Source organism: Salarias fasciatus, chromosome 12 (genome assembly GCF_902148845.1).
Source record: "Salarias fasciatus chromosome 12, fSalaFa1.1, whole genome shotgun sequence".
Taxonomy (NCBI): domain Eukaryota; kingdom Metazoa; phylum Chordata; class Actinopteri; order Blenniiformes; family Blenniidae; genus Salarias; species Salarias fasciatus.
The window spans coordinates 29800087-29819297 of NC_043756.1; the positions used below are offsets into that span (position 1 = coordinate 29800087).

General features: G+C 42.5%; 1 protein-coding gene across 1 annotated transcript in view; it reads right to left on the reverse strand.

Annotated features, from left to right (window-relative positions):
- Positions 1 to 12236: 12236 nt before the first annotated feature.
- Positions 12237 to 19211, reverse strand: part of LOC115398638 (whirlin-like) — a 76591-nt gene continuing 69616 nt past the window's right edge. The window contains exons 10-13 of the mRNA XM_030105505.1: positions 18565 to 18779; positions 16947 to 16967; positions 16535 to 16666; positions 12237 to 12455 (exon numbers count right to left, since the gene is read on the reverse strand). Coding sequence (XP_029961365.1) covers positions 12279 to 12455; positions 16535 to 16666; positions 16947 to 16967; positions 18565 to 18779 — 545 coding nt within the window. The 3' untranslated portion in view covers positions 12237 to 12278. The remainder of the gene's footprint in view (positions 12456 to 16534; positions 16667 to 16946; positions 16968 to 18564; positions 18780 to 19211) is intronic.

The window sequence follows — 19211 nt, forward strand, 5'->3', positions numbered from 1 at the left end:
TGAACACTTGCTGCAGGATGTGTATTCAGCTAATAAAGTGGCTTCCATTAAAGTCTTGCTTGGCTTGATGTCTTCATTTTTGTGAGATCGGGAGTCACTGCCGTAAGTCGGACTAATAAATTGCTTTTTCTAATTTAAAAAGTTCAGTTGTATTTATTAAAAGTAGCAGTGAAGAGTTTAAACCGCTGGATTAAAAACCACCATGGAGCTTTGTAGTTCAAACAGGAATCTGATTAAAACCATTTCATGTAAACACTTCTTTCTAGTTAAGCGACTGAGAGGCTGCTGGGTTCGGGTTAGAGGAGGTGAAACCCCGTACATCAGTAAACAGCACTGGGTTCATTACCACTGTCAGAGTTTTGTAGGAGTATCTGCACAAACACAGTTTAAAAAAAAAAACTGTCTCAAAGCACAACTGTTTATTGAAGATGGTTCTGAACCGTCGCCACCGTCATCCTCCTCTTATAGGTTGCAGTCTTTATTTTTAGTCCCTCTCTGATTTCACTGTTGGCTCACATAGATGTAAGAACGGGTCATTTTCAGAGAGAGCTGATTGGTCAGTAGGAGCTGAGCTATTATCCTCAACACAGCCATTACAGGTTGTCATGGCAACACACCTCCATAATAACCTGATCACCGTCATAGTGCTGAAAACCCTGAAGTTTCATCTCTGGGGGCAGATGCAAGGAGAAGTCTGAACTTTCTCTGGACTTCCTGAATCAAATAAGGACGTTGGCTTCCGACTGATCTGGATCCTGGTCCACTTCCTGCTGGTCCACTTCCTGCTGGTCCACTTCCTGCTCCCTGCCGCAGGTGAGTCAGGAGTCTGCAGGTTCCCCTCAGGTTTTCCTCGTTCCAGCTGCAGTGCTTGGTTACCAGTGTGAAATGCTACAGTGCAGTGAAAGCTGAAGGAAAGCCTCACAAAGTGCAAAGTTCGAGGCTGCTCAAGACTCCATCTGGCTCCACGAAACTTTCTTGAAGTTCCACAAAGTTCTGTCTGGCTCCACAAGGCTCCACAAGGCTCCACAAGGCTGCATGTGGCCCAACAAACCTCCACCGGACTCCTCGATGCTCCACCGGGCTCTACGAGGCTTCACTGGGCTCCACAAGGCTTCACCAAACTTGATGAAGTTCCACAAGGCTTCGCATTTAAAAATTTAATTCAGCTTTATTTAGCTCCAGGAACAACACGCTTCCAGACATGTTCCGTCTGACTCTTTTCCTTTTCATTATGTGAGTTCATACTGTCTGTTGGTAAATGAGAGAGACACTGCCGAACTCTAGCCTCAAACACTGAAGACTAGTGGTGGGCGGATCGATCCAAATATCGATGATACCAAAGTTAGTATTGGTATCGATCGATACCAGCACGTTGAGATCGATATTTTTTTTTCTGCTCTGGCAGAGTTCGCACAGCCTCTCAGTCAGACCTCAGCTCACTTAGTGCTCAGACGCTCTGCGCCGCTCCCTCCTCCCTCTGCTCTTCACTGCCATGTCAGAGCAGCTAGAGAGAGAGAGAGGGAGAGAGAGAGAGAGAGAGGAAAAGCGATGGTGGAGGATAAAGATGCGCTGTGTGGACTTATTTCACAGCTTCAGACAAAGACACTGCATCATGTGTGCATGAAGGTGATTGGCTGCTGCAGTAACACCAACAATCTGCACAGACTTTTAAAAGCAGCGTAAACGGAGCAGACCGGACACAGACAGAGGTCTCTGCCTGAGGCTTTCAACAGAAGCCTCCAGAACATCCAGGGAGTGTTTTAGAGAAGCCAAGTTAAGATTTTGGTATTTCCAACATAATTTGACGTTGCTTTTCAATTGGTGTTCAAAGATGTCATTTTAGCAGTGATTAAACTGTTTTCATATATTTAGTCAATTGAAATAAATCCTGATTGTGTTCATGGAACTAAAAAAATAGAATATATATCAAAGGTGGTGGAGAATGACAGCCAGCTGTAGTTTACAGTATATTTACACTGATGACTGGAGCTGTTTAATGTGGTTCAGCATGTGACTCTGAAGATGCTGTGTCTTGACACAGCTTGTGTGTTTTTAAAGTTTTGTTTATCGTGTTATTGCTGTGCATTTTCAGGTATTTTTTTTTAAATGTATTTATTGACTGAAGTATAACTGCTCACGATATCCAGGGGCAAAAAGCAACCTCAGGGTATAACTCAGTGACAAAAGAGCAAAGAGCCAGTAGTATTTTGCACCTTATTTGCACCAATGACTTTTTTTCATAAATACCTGTGGGTAATGGGACTTTTTGTTGTACTTCTTATACTGTTACATTTTTTTAATTGTATTTTCAGTATTGACATTTTCTGTGTGTGAAAAAGGCAAAAGGAATAATTTTTATTGAAACGTTGACATTGTTGTAGTAATCTTGTGTTTTTTTGATAAAAACTGTTCTTTTATTTGGTTAAAATCTTGGTCCCGTGTTTTATTTTCCAGGTGAGGTGATTACAAATCGCGCTCCTCTTTCTCTCTCAGCTCACTCAGGCTCACGGTGCAGCTCTCCTCCTCCTGCTGCTGATCAGACAGACACACTGGTTCATTAATGGCAAATTTAAGATGAGGAACAGGAGCAGGAACTGTTAGGAGCTACTTCAGAGCGTCAGACAGCGAAACTGCTACCTGTGATGGATGTAAAATAAAAATAAAAACTTAAAAAATGTTATTTAAAAACCTAGTAAAAAAAAAGTATCGGTATCGGTATTGGTATCGGCGATACTGGCCCAGTATTTACTTGGTATCGGATCGATACCAAAATTTGGAGTATCGCACACCTCTACTGAAGACTCCATTCCTGATGCAAGCTGTTCCGTTATTCTTTTTATGAGTTGCTCCTGTTCGTCCACTGCATGTTTCTTCAGACCCGATATTCAAGCTCAAGCAAGCATAACCTGCTGCTGCTTTAATTTGTGCAGAGGAAATGGTTCTCGACCTACAACTAGTTTTCCCACAGCAGAAATAGTCATTGGGTTCAATATCACCCAAAACCTTTTTACAGACACCAGTTTCTTCAGTTTTAGTGCAGCGATTTCCATTGGATTCAACCCTCTCGCTCATGTTTTCAAAAATTCCATCAATGAACATTTACGCTTTTTTGGGGGAAACAAAATCATCACTGAAACATGTATGTTTTCATTATTATATCAGACAGTTCAATAAATCCATCACTAGAAAGTTGTACATCTGAGAAGTTAGTATTTTGAGGTGTTTCAGAATAAGTGGTTTTCCTGTTAACTGGTGACTGACTTCCTTTAGCTAGCAACGGCAGATCTTAAAAACCCCATATGTGCCTGCATATATTTTGTAGTAATTACAAAAACTCAATTATAAAACTGAACACAGAAAACTTGTCCAGTGCTTCACGAGACACGTCAACACATACGTTTAGGATAGAGCACGTCCTCCACCACCTCATCTGATGGGAGTATTAACAGGAGAAATCAATCGGATGTAATTCTTGTTAATTCCAGATGGGGGCGCCTTCACTGAACCCCTGAGAGCAGCTGATGAAAGCGTAGGAAAGATGAGCTGTTCAGTGAAACATGTGAACTCGGACCTGACACAAACGGTCTATTTTTAGTGTGGTTTCTCCATGTTTCGATGGCTTCTGGGAACAAAGGGAACGCGGCTAAGCTGTCTGGATGTGGGAGACGTCGGAATGAGCTCGAGCTCCAGTAAAGGTCTCTGCTTTCTTTTCAGGAATCCTGCCGTAATAAGGTTTGTGCTGCGGTGCGTTCAAGGCCGCAGGCAGAGAGGCAGAAAGAGATGCTGTGAGTCATTTCAATGCTATGGAAACCAGCAGAGACGAAGCTGCGAGCACCGGTCCACCTCTGTGCTACACCACACCGCCTTACATAACCACAGCTCTTCATCACACACACACACACACACACACACACACACACACACACACACACACACACACACAGAGGGGACTCCTGATGGCCTCTTCACTGGTTTACGCTCTTCTCTCATGTTTCTCTATAAAGCGCTGATCTCTGAGCGCAGAGCGACATGTACGTGGGAGTAAACACAGCAAGATGCAGATTCAGGATCTGTGATGGGAAGCTGGCATTCATCCCTGCAGGCCAGCGAGCCGTAAAGTCCTGGTTTAATGAGAAATACTGGAAGAGTTCATAAATCTGGAGAATGTGAGAGAAGATATGATGTGCAGACAGGAGGATGTTTTCATGTTTATGATTGAATGTTTGTTCCCTGAATCAGTTCTGGTTCGTTTACTAACATCAAAAAGTCTCAGGTTTATCCTTCCGTCTATCGTTCATCCATCCATCCATCGTCTGACCATCATCCATCCATCCATCCATCCATCCATCCATCCATCCATCCATCCATCCATCATCCATCCATCCATCCATCATCCATCCATCCATCCATCCATCATCCATCCATCCATCCATCCATCCATAATTTCCAAAACTGATGACGTTTGAAAGAAGTTTCACATGTCCGAAAAATTCAAGTTTTTTTTCATTTGAAAACTTAGAAGAGGGAGAGAGACACAGGAACAAAGACACACACACACACACACACACACACACACACACACACACACACACACACACACACACACACACACACACACACACACACAGGTTTGTATTTATATCCTTGTGAGGACACTCATTGACATAATGCATTTACTAGCCCCTAACCCTGACCCTTACCCTGACCCAGACCACAACACAGCCGAACCCTAAAGAAATGCTTTTGCACTTTTACTTTTTTCAGTAACAACATGGTCAAGAAAACACTGTTTCCCCTCATTAGGACCGGAAAAAGGTCCCTACAAGGCACATCGTGCCAGGTTTTCCTATCCTTGTGGGGACATTTGGTCCCCATAAGGATAGAAAAACGCGTATACACACACACACACACACACACACACACACACACACACACACACACACACACAGAGGGGACTCCTGATGGCCTCTTCACTGGTTTACGCTCTTCTCTCATGTTTCTCTATAAAGCGCTGATCTCTGAGCGCAGAGCGACATGTACGTGGGAGTAAACACAGCAAGATGCAGATTCAGGATCTGTGATGGGAAGCTGGCATTCATCCCTGCAGGCCAGCGAGCCGTAAAGTCCTGGTTTAATGAGAAATACTGGAAGAGTTCATAAATCTGGAGAATGTGAGAGAAGATATGATGTGCAGACAGGAGGATGTTTTCATGTTTATGATTGAATGTTTGTTCCCTGAATCAGTTCTGGTTCGTTTACTAACATCAAAAAGTCTCAGGTTTATCCTTCCGTCTATCGTTCATCCATCCATCCATCGTCTGACCATCATCCATCCATCCATCCATCCATCCATCCATCCATTCATCCATCCATCCATCCATCCATCATCCATCCATCCATCCATCCATCATCCATCCATCCATCCATCCATCCATAATTTCCAAAACTGATGACGTTTGAAAGAAGTTTCACATGTCCGAAAAATTCAAGTTTTTTTTCATTTGAAAACTTAGAAGAGGGAGAGAGACACAGGAACAAAGACACACACACACACACACACACACACACACACACACACACACACACACACACACACACACACACACACAGGTTTGTATTTATATCCTTGTGAGGACACTCATTGACATAATGCATTTACTAGCCCCTAACCCTGACCCTTACCCTGACCCAGACCACAACACAGCCGAACCCTAAAGAAATGCTTTTGCACTTTTACTTTTTTCAGTAACAACATGGTCAAGAAAACACTGTTTCCCCTCATTAGGACCGGAAAAAGGTCCCTACAAGGCACATCGTGCCAGGTTTTCCTATCCTTGTGGGGACATTTGGTCCCCATAAGGATAGAAAAACGCGTATACACACACACACACACACACACACACACACACACACACACACACACACACACACACACAAAGAGTTGAGTTCACAAGCTGAAAGGGATTAAAATCCTGAGTTTTGTTTAACTAACTCAAACTGTTATTGACTGTCAGGATGGAGCCCATTAGGTAGCTGAGTGACTTTATGAATACAGATGAGACGTCCTTCACTCCTTCTGTTATTCACTGTAAAACGAAAGCTTTTCCAAACACGTTCGGATCAGAAAGGAACAGAAACTGTTGAAATCAACAGGCTGCTAATGGAAAGGCTTCGTGAGTGGGCTCAGTAATAATAGGATTGTTTCAAACAGAGTTTGTTTTGCTTCTTTCTTTCTATTTTTGCTCTATGAGTTCCACTTTGCTTTGCAAATCAAAGAAGTGACACTACGCCGTGTTTGAGCACCGCTGAGGGAAGAAAAGACGTCCTCAGAACAACCCACAGAGGAACTCAGCTCACTTTCCATGAACCAGTCTGTTTCCAGGAGATGGCAGATTTTAAACTGCAATCAAAGATATTGTCTTAACTTTAGGATGAAGTGTCAAAAAACCAAAAACAGAACTGGATTTTTTCCCTTTCTTTCCTCATATATATGTATATATACATATATATATATATATATATATATATATATATATATATATATATATATATATATATATATATATATATATATATATATATGTATGCTTTGCTACAATGGTTTTTTATTGATATACTGACTACTACGGTATGTAACTTCTATGTCATAACTGTGTGGTGCTGTGATATGCTGTGAGCAATAGTCATTAGTAAATCGAAATTTTGGATAATGGCAACATTTAGTGAAGCTTTTGATGAATCACAATGAAAGTCTTTCAATTTGCAGATTTAAATCATAATTTGTGTCAAATTTGCCAACTTTATCATTTTTGCACAACTTATCCATCAAGCTCAGTTTATTTCAACATTAAAAATATCAACTTTTTTCGAGTTTTTTCCTCAGCTCATTTCATACATTGGAAAAAAATACATCTTGTGTAATGAGCTAAACTTAACTGATCACACTAAACCATTAGTGAAGCTCAAATAGTGAAAAAAAAAACACTTCTTGTCGTTATTCAGGGGATATTTGGACTTTGTGTACATTACTTCATCAAATTTAGAATTAATATCGCCATGATTCAAGCCAATCCAAACTTCTCCTCTCCTTTTTTTAACTCCTGAGCCAACCTGCTGCTCCTCTCGTGGCTCCATGAGTCATGTGAGCCCATACACGCATGAAAAAACGAAAAAAAAAAAGTCACTTTCCTGCTCAAATGAAACACACCTGCTTCAGTTCCATCAGGCTTTTTTTGTTTTTTTATTGTATCCTCAGGAAATGTGTCGTGTTTGACTGTTTCCCTCTTTTTCCAAAAGTTAAGACTACTGTGAGACCGCGGCTCGGTCACGAACAGGAAGAGGTGATATCTGGTGGTGATGGGACGCCGTCGAGGGGAAACACACAGGAGATGCTGGCGGTTACATCAGCCACAGAGGGGTTACATAACAAATCCTCCCACCATTTATGATAAATATATATATATATATATATATATATATATATATATATATATATATATATATATATATATATATGTATATGTACATATATATATATACACATCTCTATATATAAATCTATGTGCAGCTTTTTCTGTACAAGATATATCATTTTTGAAGAGTTTGCATTCACAAAAGTTTTTCTCATTTACACATGGTTTAAGTAGCACAGTATCACAGCCAACATGACGCTGCAAAGTGACGCCTCACTCGTAGTAACAGTCCACAAAGGTCCAGTTCTCGCTCTCAAGTCTCCACGATGGGATAATGTCATCAGATTACAAAAATATAATATCGCCAGCCTGAAAACACATACGGATGATCCTCCGCTTCACTTTGGGTCACAGTCCGAAAAAACAGGTAGGATGATGAAATGTGTCTGATGGAATCAGGAAAATTAAAGAAAGAAAAAAAGCAAAAAAGCCACGAGGACGCCTCACTGTTCTGCAGAGGGTGAAAATCAGAGGTAATGTTGGTCATTTTCAACGTTATCATCAACTTTCCTCTCCTTGGATTATGTAATTATCATGAGAAACTCATTACTATGTAAAATAGGAATAAATTGCGATTCGATCAACATCAAAGTCACAATTATAGACAAAAACAGAGAAGATAACCTGCTAACAAACAAACTAAATATCGTGTTTTTACTGGGTACATTTATCAAAACGTGCCCAGTGCTGGCGGAAGAAGGAAGTACGTCAACCGAGGTAAGGAGTTAGCAGACCTTGGATCGGTTATGCTGTCAACTGAATCGTTCTGACTGATCAACCGTGAAGAACTTAAGAGGCTAGCAATCAGTCCAGGACCTGTTCTACTGAAGGTCTGTGCATTTAGAATCATGCACAAGAGGAGTTTCTATGACAAACTGTTCATACAGATCATATGGAACTACTGGGGAAGAACACACAGGTTAACATCTTGGATAAAACACCAAACATCATCCCAATGATGAGGCAGGGAGGAGGGAGCATCGTGATTTTTAAGCTGCCATCATGGAGGGGAGAGCTAATTCTCTGGTTTCTTGGGACATGACCAAAATATGCAAGTAAATATACAACAGAAGCAACTTAAAAACAGAAAATCCACCAAGTCCAGGATAAAATCTGAGAACTATTAGTTTTAAAGGGACTTAAAGGTGCTGTAGGCAGGATTTGGCATCTCCAGCATCTTGCTCAGGGTTACCTAAGCAAGATGGCGATTTGACCCATCTAAGATGGCGATTTGAAACCCAGCACAGCCAATCCTGTCCTGTTTTCTCTGACATCACGCCTTTACGCAAGTTAAGCCCCTCCCACAAGAACGTGCGAGGAACGCCCCTTGACCAATCACGGTTAGAGCCTCAGGGGCTCTTCTGATTGGTCAAAGGTACCTGGAGCTGTGGAGATTCCTTTTCAGCTCAGAACAGAGACAGATGGAAACGCTGCGCCCTCGCGGTAGTGCAGTTATGCTACACTCCTAAAGGATTATCAATGGATACTCTAACATTTAATCCAAAGAAAACACAGAAAAATTAGCATTGACTAGCAAAATCCTGCCTACAGCAGCTTTAAGGCAAGATTTTTGAAAAACTACACATGCATTTCCAGTTTATTCAATGCTAATGGGCCGTGAAGCATTACAAACCTAAAATAACAGGCCAATCCGCGTACCTGTCTGTTGCTTTATACAGGCTGTGTGCCACAGATTTGGCTGCAGTTCGGCGTCCGAATTTCCCGTACAATCGTGGGGATGTGACATAAATTGACGCTGCATGCGTGTTGCCGACAGCTCTGGAACAGGAAGAACATGGCCGCCGTGAACACGGCCTCAAATACTGCTGGAGTACAAATGGATTCTTCAGCAGCCATCAAACAACCTGCATCCACTGAAAGCCCACAAAAAAGTTCCCCCATGAAGAAAAAAAGGACTTTATCAGCTTTATCTCGTGCGTTATCTTGTCTTATCTTGTGCGTGGTCCCGTGCCGCCTTGGCTGGTGGCTGCAGTTCCCCACAGCGCCTATCGCGGCAGCACTGAGGTAAATTTTGTAAAGTTGCCTTTAGTCCCTTTAAAAAGACTCCTGAGCTCAGTTGAAATTATGGCCGCTAAATTTCATGCAGTCATCCAAGGAGTTCAACCAATTTCATCCAAATCCAAGGATTCACTTTCTTTTTCCGTCAGCTTTGAGCATGTTTTCATTCACCGGAGCAATACATTTCAATAAGCTGATTAACGAAAGAAGTGAAATGAAGACACGAGACACAATCATTATTGATGACTCAGATGTAGAATCCATCACATTTTAAGTCCTCGTTTACACGACAATCTTTTCAAGTGAAAACTGAAAACTGTGGCTGTTTTGGGGGTTGGTCGGTTTACACAGTAATGACTGTTAGCTGCTGAACAGTTTTTTGAAAGAGGTTCCTAAACTCTGCCAATGCGCATGAGTACCATCATTCTGGCTCTTTTCCCTTTCTGTGAAGATTGTTTCCTCTCTTGATATTAAGTGGAGCCAACAAATACTACAAAATGTCCTATTCAAACACTCTAAAATCAATTTTTACAGACCGTTTCTGACACAGAATTCAACATTTGATGTAGGTTTCCCTTTAAAGTGGGTTTTAATTTAGATTTTTCTGCATATATCCGGCAGTTGCAGTGAGTTGTGTGGCTTTCTGATCTTTTGTCTGCTCATCAGTGTGTGTGTGTGCGTGCGTGTGCGTCAATTTAATTAGAACAGGACGCTCCGATCTGATTAGCACTTCCTGTGCTGTGCATTAGCAGCTCGCCGGTTCATTACCGAGGCTCGGGCCTCATCAACATTCCCCTCCGTCAGGATGCAGGAATGCTGATCCATATCCATGCAGCTCATTGATTTCTGCTGTGGAGGAGGTTGGACACATGGAGTAACCTGCCACTCAAGACATCAGGAGGGGGAGTAATGGAAAACATGAGCAACAAAGGAAACATGAGACATTATCTAACTGTGTGCACTCCATAATAATAATATTAAAATGTTATATTGTCCTTTCATGTCAGGTTTAAAGCAATCTACAGAATATATACAAACTACATATGTGTGAGCTATTAAAGTACTGCTGATCTGTATTGCTAATATACGAAGAGACCTCAGAGAATGGGTTGGCTGAGGATGGCTGGCTCTGAAAAGAAAGCACCATTTGGTTCAGGATAGAGCGGCTCCGTGCTTCGTCATGAGGGAGCTGCTGCTTCTGGACGTTTCCTGGGCATTTCAGGAAAAACATGTTGTTATAATATTGCAGAACAAAAAGGAGTGGGAAGTGGAGGGACTGCGAGGAGCATGCATTTCAGGATTCCAACTAACCAGCTGTTGTATTTTAAATCCCTTTCACATTGTGATCGACAGTTAGATTTCAGTTTTGACACCAGGGGCCTCATCTATAAAACATGGCGTAGGATACATACCAAAAGCAAAAAAAATAAATCCGTCTGGCTTCAATTCTCCACCTCAACATCTGTGCAGTCGGGTTCTCCTGTGTCCACAATCTCCATACAGCAGGGTCAAAGGTGGCGTGGCGCTGCGCTCATTCTCACGTCAGTTCATGTTTTTGTTTAATACCAATCTTGGCGTAAGAAGTGGCGTACGAAACTTTCAGGACCCGTTTTGAGCGTAAGCAACGTTTATAAATGAGGCCCCAGGACTACAGAAGATGGGCTTCAAGACAAACCTGCTCTCTTCAACATGCTGGAATATTCTGTTCTGGTGTTTTTCTTCACAAGCTGAATCTCTGGCGAACCGAACTCCTGACCAATCAGAGGAAATCCTGAAGCAGTAGCAGCGAAATGCAAAGCAGAAGACCGCTTGATGAATTTTGATGAAGGAACCTCAGATGTACAAACTAGTGGGGATTAAAATGAGGTGGGATTTAGCTGAGTGCTCAATTCAAAAGTCAAAGGCTTTAGTTCAGTCGATTGTTGTGGTGAAATCTTCTTCTTAAGGCAGAATAAATGTTCATGTTGCAGTTTTCGTGATTCATTATGGATGGACTGCTGGTGGGAAGGTGGGATTTAGGAACAAATTCAAGAGCAGCTCTACCAATCGAGGGTCAAATGAAATCAGCAGGAGTGTTTCGTTTTAGCTTCTCCTGAAAAATAGAACTTTTGAGAAGAGGATTTCATTTTCAAAAAGACGACACAAGAGGCGAAGCAGGACAGAACAGAGTATTAAAATCACCTTGACTGGCTTCTCTAAACGTGGAGGAGAAACAGAAATACTGAATTATAATTTTTTTTTAGTCATACAGTGATAAAATGTACTCTAATCCAGTCATGCTTGTTTAATTTTTAAAGCTGATTTTTGTTGTAGTGCCCTTTTTTTGAACCTTTAAATGTTAATGGACTGTCGTCAAACCTGTTCTCTGTTTTTCATCTTGAAGATCACACCATTTCAATTGATGAGCACAGTATTTTGTTCTGCTTTTCTATTGAAAGAAATGAGAAATTTGAAAGGAATCAACTCAAATGATTTGGAAGAAGATTGTTTCTGCGACTTAAACACCTCCAATCCAGGAACTGAAAACTACGACGAACATAACTGCAAATGCAGAAAGCATTTAACCCGCAGCAGATAAAAATCATAGGTAACGTCCTTTTTTTTCTAAATTTAAATTGTGCAAATCTCTGTAGAGTGCAATCAGCAAATACCAGCACATCTTCACATGAACTCTTCCCTGAAATGAAAGCGAGGGTCTCGATTACGGGCGGACGCCAGGGTTTCCCTCATTGAACAGTGAAACAGTGTCTCCTGGAGCCGAGCTGCCTAAAGTGCACAGTCCTCCCTCTACAGCCCCGGCTCCACCACCAGGAAGTCGATGTGGTCTTTCTCTTTGGTCTTGAAGGCCTCGGCGATGATCCGGGCGGCATCTTTGTGCTCCCGTCCTCTCAGAGAGACGCCGTTGACCTCCAGGATGACGTGACCCACCTTCAGCTGGCCGCTGTTATGAGCCGAGCCTCCTTTCTGCAGACATGCAGGGAAAAGAGAGACCAATCAGAGACACTCCTCCAGTGACCTTTGGTTTGTTCGGAGAAGAGAAGCTCAGACAGCTCAAACTAAGTTAAAATCCGTACAACTAGACACAACTTTTGGAGCTTCAAAGGTTAGAAAGACCACATGCAAACTCAGATTCAGTGAGTTTTAAGAGCAGAGAGGATAAAACCATGGCAACAGCCGCAAAACTGCAGCTCACAATGTAATGAATTCCCTCTGACTGTTCAATTCTGACAAAACACTTAAGACAAACGTGAGAGAGATTAGTAATGGGGTTAGAAATAAAGAGACATCAGATTAAAGAGATTTAACAGTATAATTGTATACAAACATGAAATGCTCAGAATGTTTATGAGGTTTTTAGAGACATATATTGTTTCATTACTTTAAAAATAAAAACACATTTGTTCCATAGGATCTTTCAGAGGGTTCATCTGAAACATTCCATGGACGATTCTATAAAAATCTCTCAGAGGTCAGGCGGTAGAGATAATACAGGATCCAAGACAAACGCCATATTTTGAGTCCATTCAAATGTTTTTCTATATATTTATTGGCTTTCCTTCAATTCAGAAAACCATCAAACTGAGATAAACCACAGGACCAGGACTAATGCTTCATGGACATGGGAAAGAAATGTTCCTGTTCAGCACTCACAGTTTGGGTTTTGTTCTTCATGACAAGAAAAGACAAATCCGCACAATTCAATATGAAAACAACAATATATCATGAAAAAAACAGCAAAAATTCCAAAGCTTGGAATGAAAAGTAGCAGAAGGAAGAATAAACTTTTATTATCTGTCCCTTCATTTCAAACATCAGACAAACCGTGTGAAACGTCAGACAAACTGTTGATTTTTTCCACCAGATGTGACGTTGAGCCTAGAATATGTGGTGATAATAAATTTGCAGTATTTAGGGCCCGTTAACAGGACAAGTTTTCAGTAGAAAACATTCTTTTTGCGTTTCCCACAGAAATGAGATAAACGTAAAAAAGTCAGATGGTTAAATGTAGCTAAGCTGGAGTTCGCTGTTCTCCTTTAAACGTACACAGGATGTTTTAAAGGTTCAGTATAAAAGCAGACAGACGGTGTTGGTGGAACTGAGGTGCGCTTGTTGAAAACTGTCCTTTGTTCAGCCTGCTGCAGCTTTTCTCTCCTCCGTGTTCTTTTTTCCCTCGTTCATTGTAAACTGCCAAGATGTAGGAACGGCTGCGGCGGCTGTTCTCCGCTGTGAGAAGAGCGTGTCAAGGTCGCACTTCACAATGAGCTCCAGGAGGTAATGAGGCTCGGAGACGGCGTCTTTGTTCTGCACACATTTAATAGTTCCTGCAGGGATTTTTCATCCGAGGATTTTAATGTGAAAGTATCAGGTTATAAAATCCTGCTGTTCAGCCTCATTACGTCTGAAGGAAGCGGCGCTGGAAGCTCGTCGCCGACCGACTCGTATTTCTATGCTGTCATGATGTTGGGACACCATCGGAGGGCTGAGGACCAGAGGAGTGGAGCTGGAGTCCTGCTGCTGTCCTCCATCACAGCAGAAACCTTCTGTGGTTTATTTTCATGTAAGAACTTAACGAGGCAATTACTATTCTTAAAATTACTTTATTGACTCTTTCAAGTTTTTATTACTTCCTCCGACATCATGTTTAATGACTGAAATAGGACTTTTATTTGAATAGTTCAAGGACTTTGTGAGATACTTCCTGTCTGCTTTGACTTCTCTGCTGTACTTGACGTGACTTTGGCCACAAATAAACTTGATTGCTCATGAACTCATGAGGACCCGTGTCTCTGCCTGAACAGAAAGGGAGGTCCTTTAGAGAAATCAATACACACATTAGAGGCTGTGGTCAGAATGAGGTTAGGTTCAGGATTAAAGAGGTGATAAGTACAGTTAGGGCGAAATGAACCTGTGTGTGTGTGTGTGTGTGTGTGTGTGTGTGTGTGTGTGTGTGTGTGTGTGTGTGTGTGTGTGTGTGTGTGTGTGTGTGTGTGTGTGTGTGTGTGTGTGTGTGTGTGTGTGTGTGTGTGTGTGTGCGTGCGTGCGTGTGTGTGTGTCAGGAGGCCTGCTGCACATATAGCCCTTCTCCTTGCCGGTAAAAAGGTGTTCTGCTGTTCAAACCTGTGTTTCAGTAATCTCTCCTCCCTCTTCATTTCCTTCGTCCCACATTCTTCATCAAATCTCGCAGCTGAGACTCGTTCTCCAACCGAGAAAACAGTTTCCAAAGCTTTGACTGAAGCAGCAGCCTCGCCGTGTCTTACTGAGCTGTCCCAGAGTCTTGGCCGGGTTTCGTGTTTCACCGCTCGGAGCTGCCCGTTGTGACCGGGGCCACCAGCAGCCGCAGCACGGGGTTAGCGCCTTGCTCAGAGGCACGTCACCAAAGCCGAGTCAGACGGGAACGTTTCTGATTCCCTGGCCTCATACTGGGATCATCCAGAAGTCGTCACTTGTGGCCCCTGCAGTCACGGTTTGCTGTTTTGTAGCTGAACGTCACTTTGAATCAACATGTTTAGAGCAGAAGAGCAAACTGAATCAGGCTGCCAGGAAAAGAACAGGGGATCGATGGACCAATGGATTATCCTTTAGGCTGCCGCCTCGTAGACAAACTACAAACAATTATGTTTGCATGACACGCACGCACACACACACACACACACACGCACACGCGTGCGCGCGCGTACACACAGCCTGAATGAAAGCAGTCGTCTCTGAGTGTAAATATGGACAGAATGAGCCGGAAGAGGCTGACAGTCTTCTTTCTGATCAGTGTCTCTCAAATTGTGCTTCCTCCACCTGCAGCCCTGCAGCACAGTTAGCACAGAAGGATCAAATTCAAACAAAAAAAAGGAAAAGTCAATAAAAAAGTCTGCCTTGCCATTTAAAAAAACAACCACGCTGAACATTTTTCTTTCTTTTTTCCATAAAAACTCAGCGACTAAATGAGTTCTGTAGGAGTCGGGTTGGAGCAGGAAGCACAACAGTGCTGGTCGAGTGTCAGACGAGTGTTAACAACAGTAACCGGTTACTAATTTGATGCACACACACACACACACAAACTCCTCTCCGTGTGTGTGTGTGTGTGTGTGTGTGTGTGTGTGTGGGGGGGGGGGGGGGGGGGCATGTTCTGTCGTGCAGAATTTACAGTTCCGGTGATTTTTAGTGTCTGTTTACATTAAAGTCTTCCTCACTCATTGAGCCTGACTCCAGCCTGCAGAGCTTTATTAGATTCCAGCCTCAGTTTGATATGATAGAAATATAATTGGCTGCAGGCGTCAGTATTCGTGTGTAATGTCATGGTAATCAGGGCGGATGTTACGGTTTGACAAGGTGCAAACCTGGCTCAGGGGTCTTCAGCAGACTGACAGTGACGGCTGAAAGGAGACATTGTTATGGAAATTTAAACATCCTCAAGGAGGACTATAAAGGAAGCGGCAGGCCAGGGACCGGCAAGGTGGTTTCAGCCGTCAGTCATTTGGTGATTAGCTGATGTTATCCGTGTGTGTAAAACACTTCTCTCCCACAAATGAAACAGCTTCGCTTTCTTTGGTCCTCGTGTTGGATGTGACAAAATGTGAAAAGGAGAAGTAGAAGTAAGTAAAATCCTGGTGCTTGTTCAGAAGTAAGTCTATCGTACAGGAAGTACAGGACCAGATCTGCGTCTGACGAAGTTCAAGCTTGATGAGTCTTACCAAAGTACAATGCTTCCATTTGTCTAAAATAAAATATAAGGAAAATTTGGTTCTTAAACTTCTGCTCCTGAAGCACAGGAACAGCTCAAAAGTACAATTTTTAATGCTTCTTTCTAGTTTTGTAAGGATAGAACGTTCCTGTCCGTGTCCAAACTGTTTCTTGAAGTTATGATTGATAGTAAAGTACGACCTGGCTCAGCAGAATGGGAGGAGGCAGACTTACAGTAAACTGTGTTTGACAGAGCTACTGTATATCTGGCAAACCAGCAAACTACCAAGACCACCTGTAGTTGAAAACATGGAAGCTCGGTTGTCTCTTGATGACTGTTGGCTTCCCCGTCTGCCTCCTGGTCCTACCTGAATGGTGACGATGCGAGGCAGAGGCTGCCGGGTGTTGGCCCCTCCTTCTATTGCGATCCCCAGGGTGCTGGAGTTTTTCAGGACCCGTACCAGCGTGGCGGTGGGCGTCGGGACGGGCGAGCCGGTCTGCTGGGACAGGAAGTGAATCGACGGTCAGCCGTTTCTCAGAGAGGCGACACATGTTGGTCTGTCCTGCAAATGAACTGATTGATTCTGTGGATATCCAGTCGGTCTCAGCAGAAGTAATTAAAGTGTCGTCGTGCTCCCTGCTGACTGAAGAAGCAGAGTTTTTACTCCTCACTGCTTGTTTGCATGCCAATCTGACGCCATTTATAAATAATGCTAATTCAGTCGCTAATGCCAATACCCAGAAGCGTCAGACTAATATATGCTGCTGCGTGGACGGGACAGGGCAGGCCGGCGCCGTCGCCTCGACTCCCTCAGTTCATCCAGGAAGTTCAGCTTCAAGACTGTCAGAGTCACCAAGTCGTTCACTTTCAACACCCAGAGGCGCAGAACGGTCGGTCCAAACTGCAGGAAACTTGGCAGTGTGGAGTATGGAGAATAAATTAGACTTTACTGTGTTCACAGAGAAAATATAAATATTGTAAATTGGTATTTCCTTTATTTTCCAACCTATAAGTCAAAAAACAAAAAAATTAATGGCATTTGACGGGAGGAGGAAGATTAATGTTGATTAATGATTTCCTCTTTTTAATTCCAAAGAACTGAGAAATACCAAATCCAGACAGGTATAACCAGTCCCTCCAGGATCTCGCAGGTCTTTTCTGTGATTGTTGCAGTCAAAAATTCCTAATTAAGCAGCAACTTTTTCAGAAAATTCTGATTAAAGTTACAAGTGAAAGTGCGGAGAAAGAGTTGACCCCACCCCCACTCCACCCCCATTTCACAGTATTCCAATGATTTGGAATACTAATGATTATAATCAATGATTAACATTATGAATTGATTTGTCAGATTCTGTTTAACATGAAGGGGCTTTATGGCACAAAATAACAATTTACTATTAAATGAATCGTACCTGACATGTCTCTCAATGGCTTAAAAAGTTAATTCCACATCATGGCACACAGGTATTCACACACACACTCACGGCTTATCATATTAATGAATTAATCTAACTTAACTGTATTCTCTACAAATCTGTATGGAACAGCATCCGTTATGGTGATTTGTCTGCTCTGTGGTCTGCTGCTTTCAGCCGTTTTACTATGTATTGAGGTAAAAAAACAAAGGTAAATTGGTAAGTTTTCTTTTGTCCTCCACCACTATGTTGCACATTGTACATCAGGGAAGAACATCAGGGAATTGCTTAGCAGCGTGTTTAACAGTGATTTGTTGGTAAATGAGAGACATTAGAATCACACGTCAACGTCTTTAAACCAGAAACCAGTGAATTTGGTGACATACTGAACGTGCATTATGTTTGTGCTGGGAACTATTTTGACTGGTGGAACTCATGGGAGGTGGCCAAAACTGTGAAAAAGTTGCAGCGATTGAATAAAATTGCAAGATCATGCAGAATTTGAAGAGATTGACTGAATTTGAATTATATGTTGTGATCACAACGTCATGAATTCCTGGAGGGACTGAGTAATGTCCAAATCCAGAAAGGTGAGGAATATTTGTTCATTCTCTAATAGACTATAACAGAACAGAGCCAGTTTTCCATTCCACTTTCACCATTTTGAATTTGAGTCTGAAGGTAAACGATGAAAAGTCATAAACCAGACAGCGTTTGTAATGATGTCCAGTTCTTCACACGATGCTTTCAGTGGTGGATTTAATTAATTTTTCCGAACATGTTGGACTCATTTGAAAAAGTTCGTCTTGTTTTCTTTTGTTTCATGTACGCTGATTGGACTGCCACCATGCAGCGATGTACTCCATCATTACCACCCAGCACCTCATTAATCACACTGCTGTGTGCGCTTTGAGAACAAGAGATAATAATTGCTAATAAATCAAACGAAAAAGATAATTGTTTTTGCGCCAGTCACTCAGACCACATTTGGCCGTTTTTCATGACAGAGTGAAGCTGGTACCTGTCTGGCGGGCCCTGAAGAGGGCCCGTAGGCCCCCGACTGCTCCACATGGCCCTGCTGGTTCTTGCTGGGTCGAGGGCTGCCGTCCTTACTGAGGCCCCCTGCCTCGGCGATGTCCACCCCGCTGTCCTCGCTCAGGGTCTGCCCGCTGTCGGACAGCTGAGACAACGTGGCCCCTGGAGGTTACACAGCGAGAGGAACCACAACAGCTCAGTCCAGACAACGGCTCCGCTGGACCCTTCACAATATTCCTCTCTAGGCTGTTTCTTGTGTTGAGTCTTGATATCATTTCATCTCGTCTTTCCTTCTCAAGTCTCATTTTCTAACACTGTCTTCTGTCTTTGTCATTTTGTGTTGTTTTCTTTTCTTAATCTATTAAATTGTGCTATGTTGAGATCTTCTCTTGTTTTGTTGCATATTGTGTTTTCCTTGTCTGGTGACTTGTGTGTTGTTGTGTCAGGTTGTGTTGTGTTCTTGTTCTGTGTTGTCTTGTCATGTTTTGTGTCTTGTTTGAGACCTTCATGTCTTAGTTTGTTTTAACATCCCAACTGACTAACTTTGAGAATAATTCTGACAGAGACAGATCTAAAGAAAGTCTTGTGGTAATC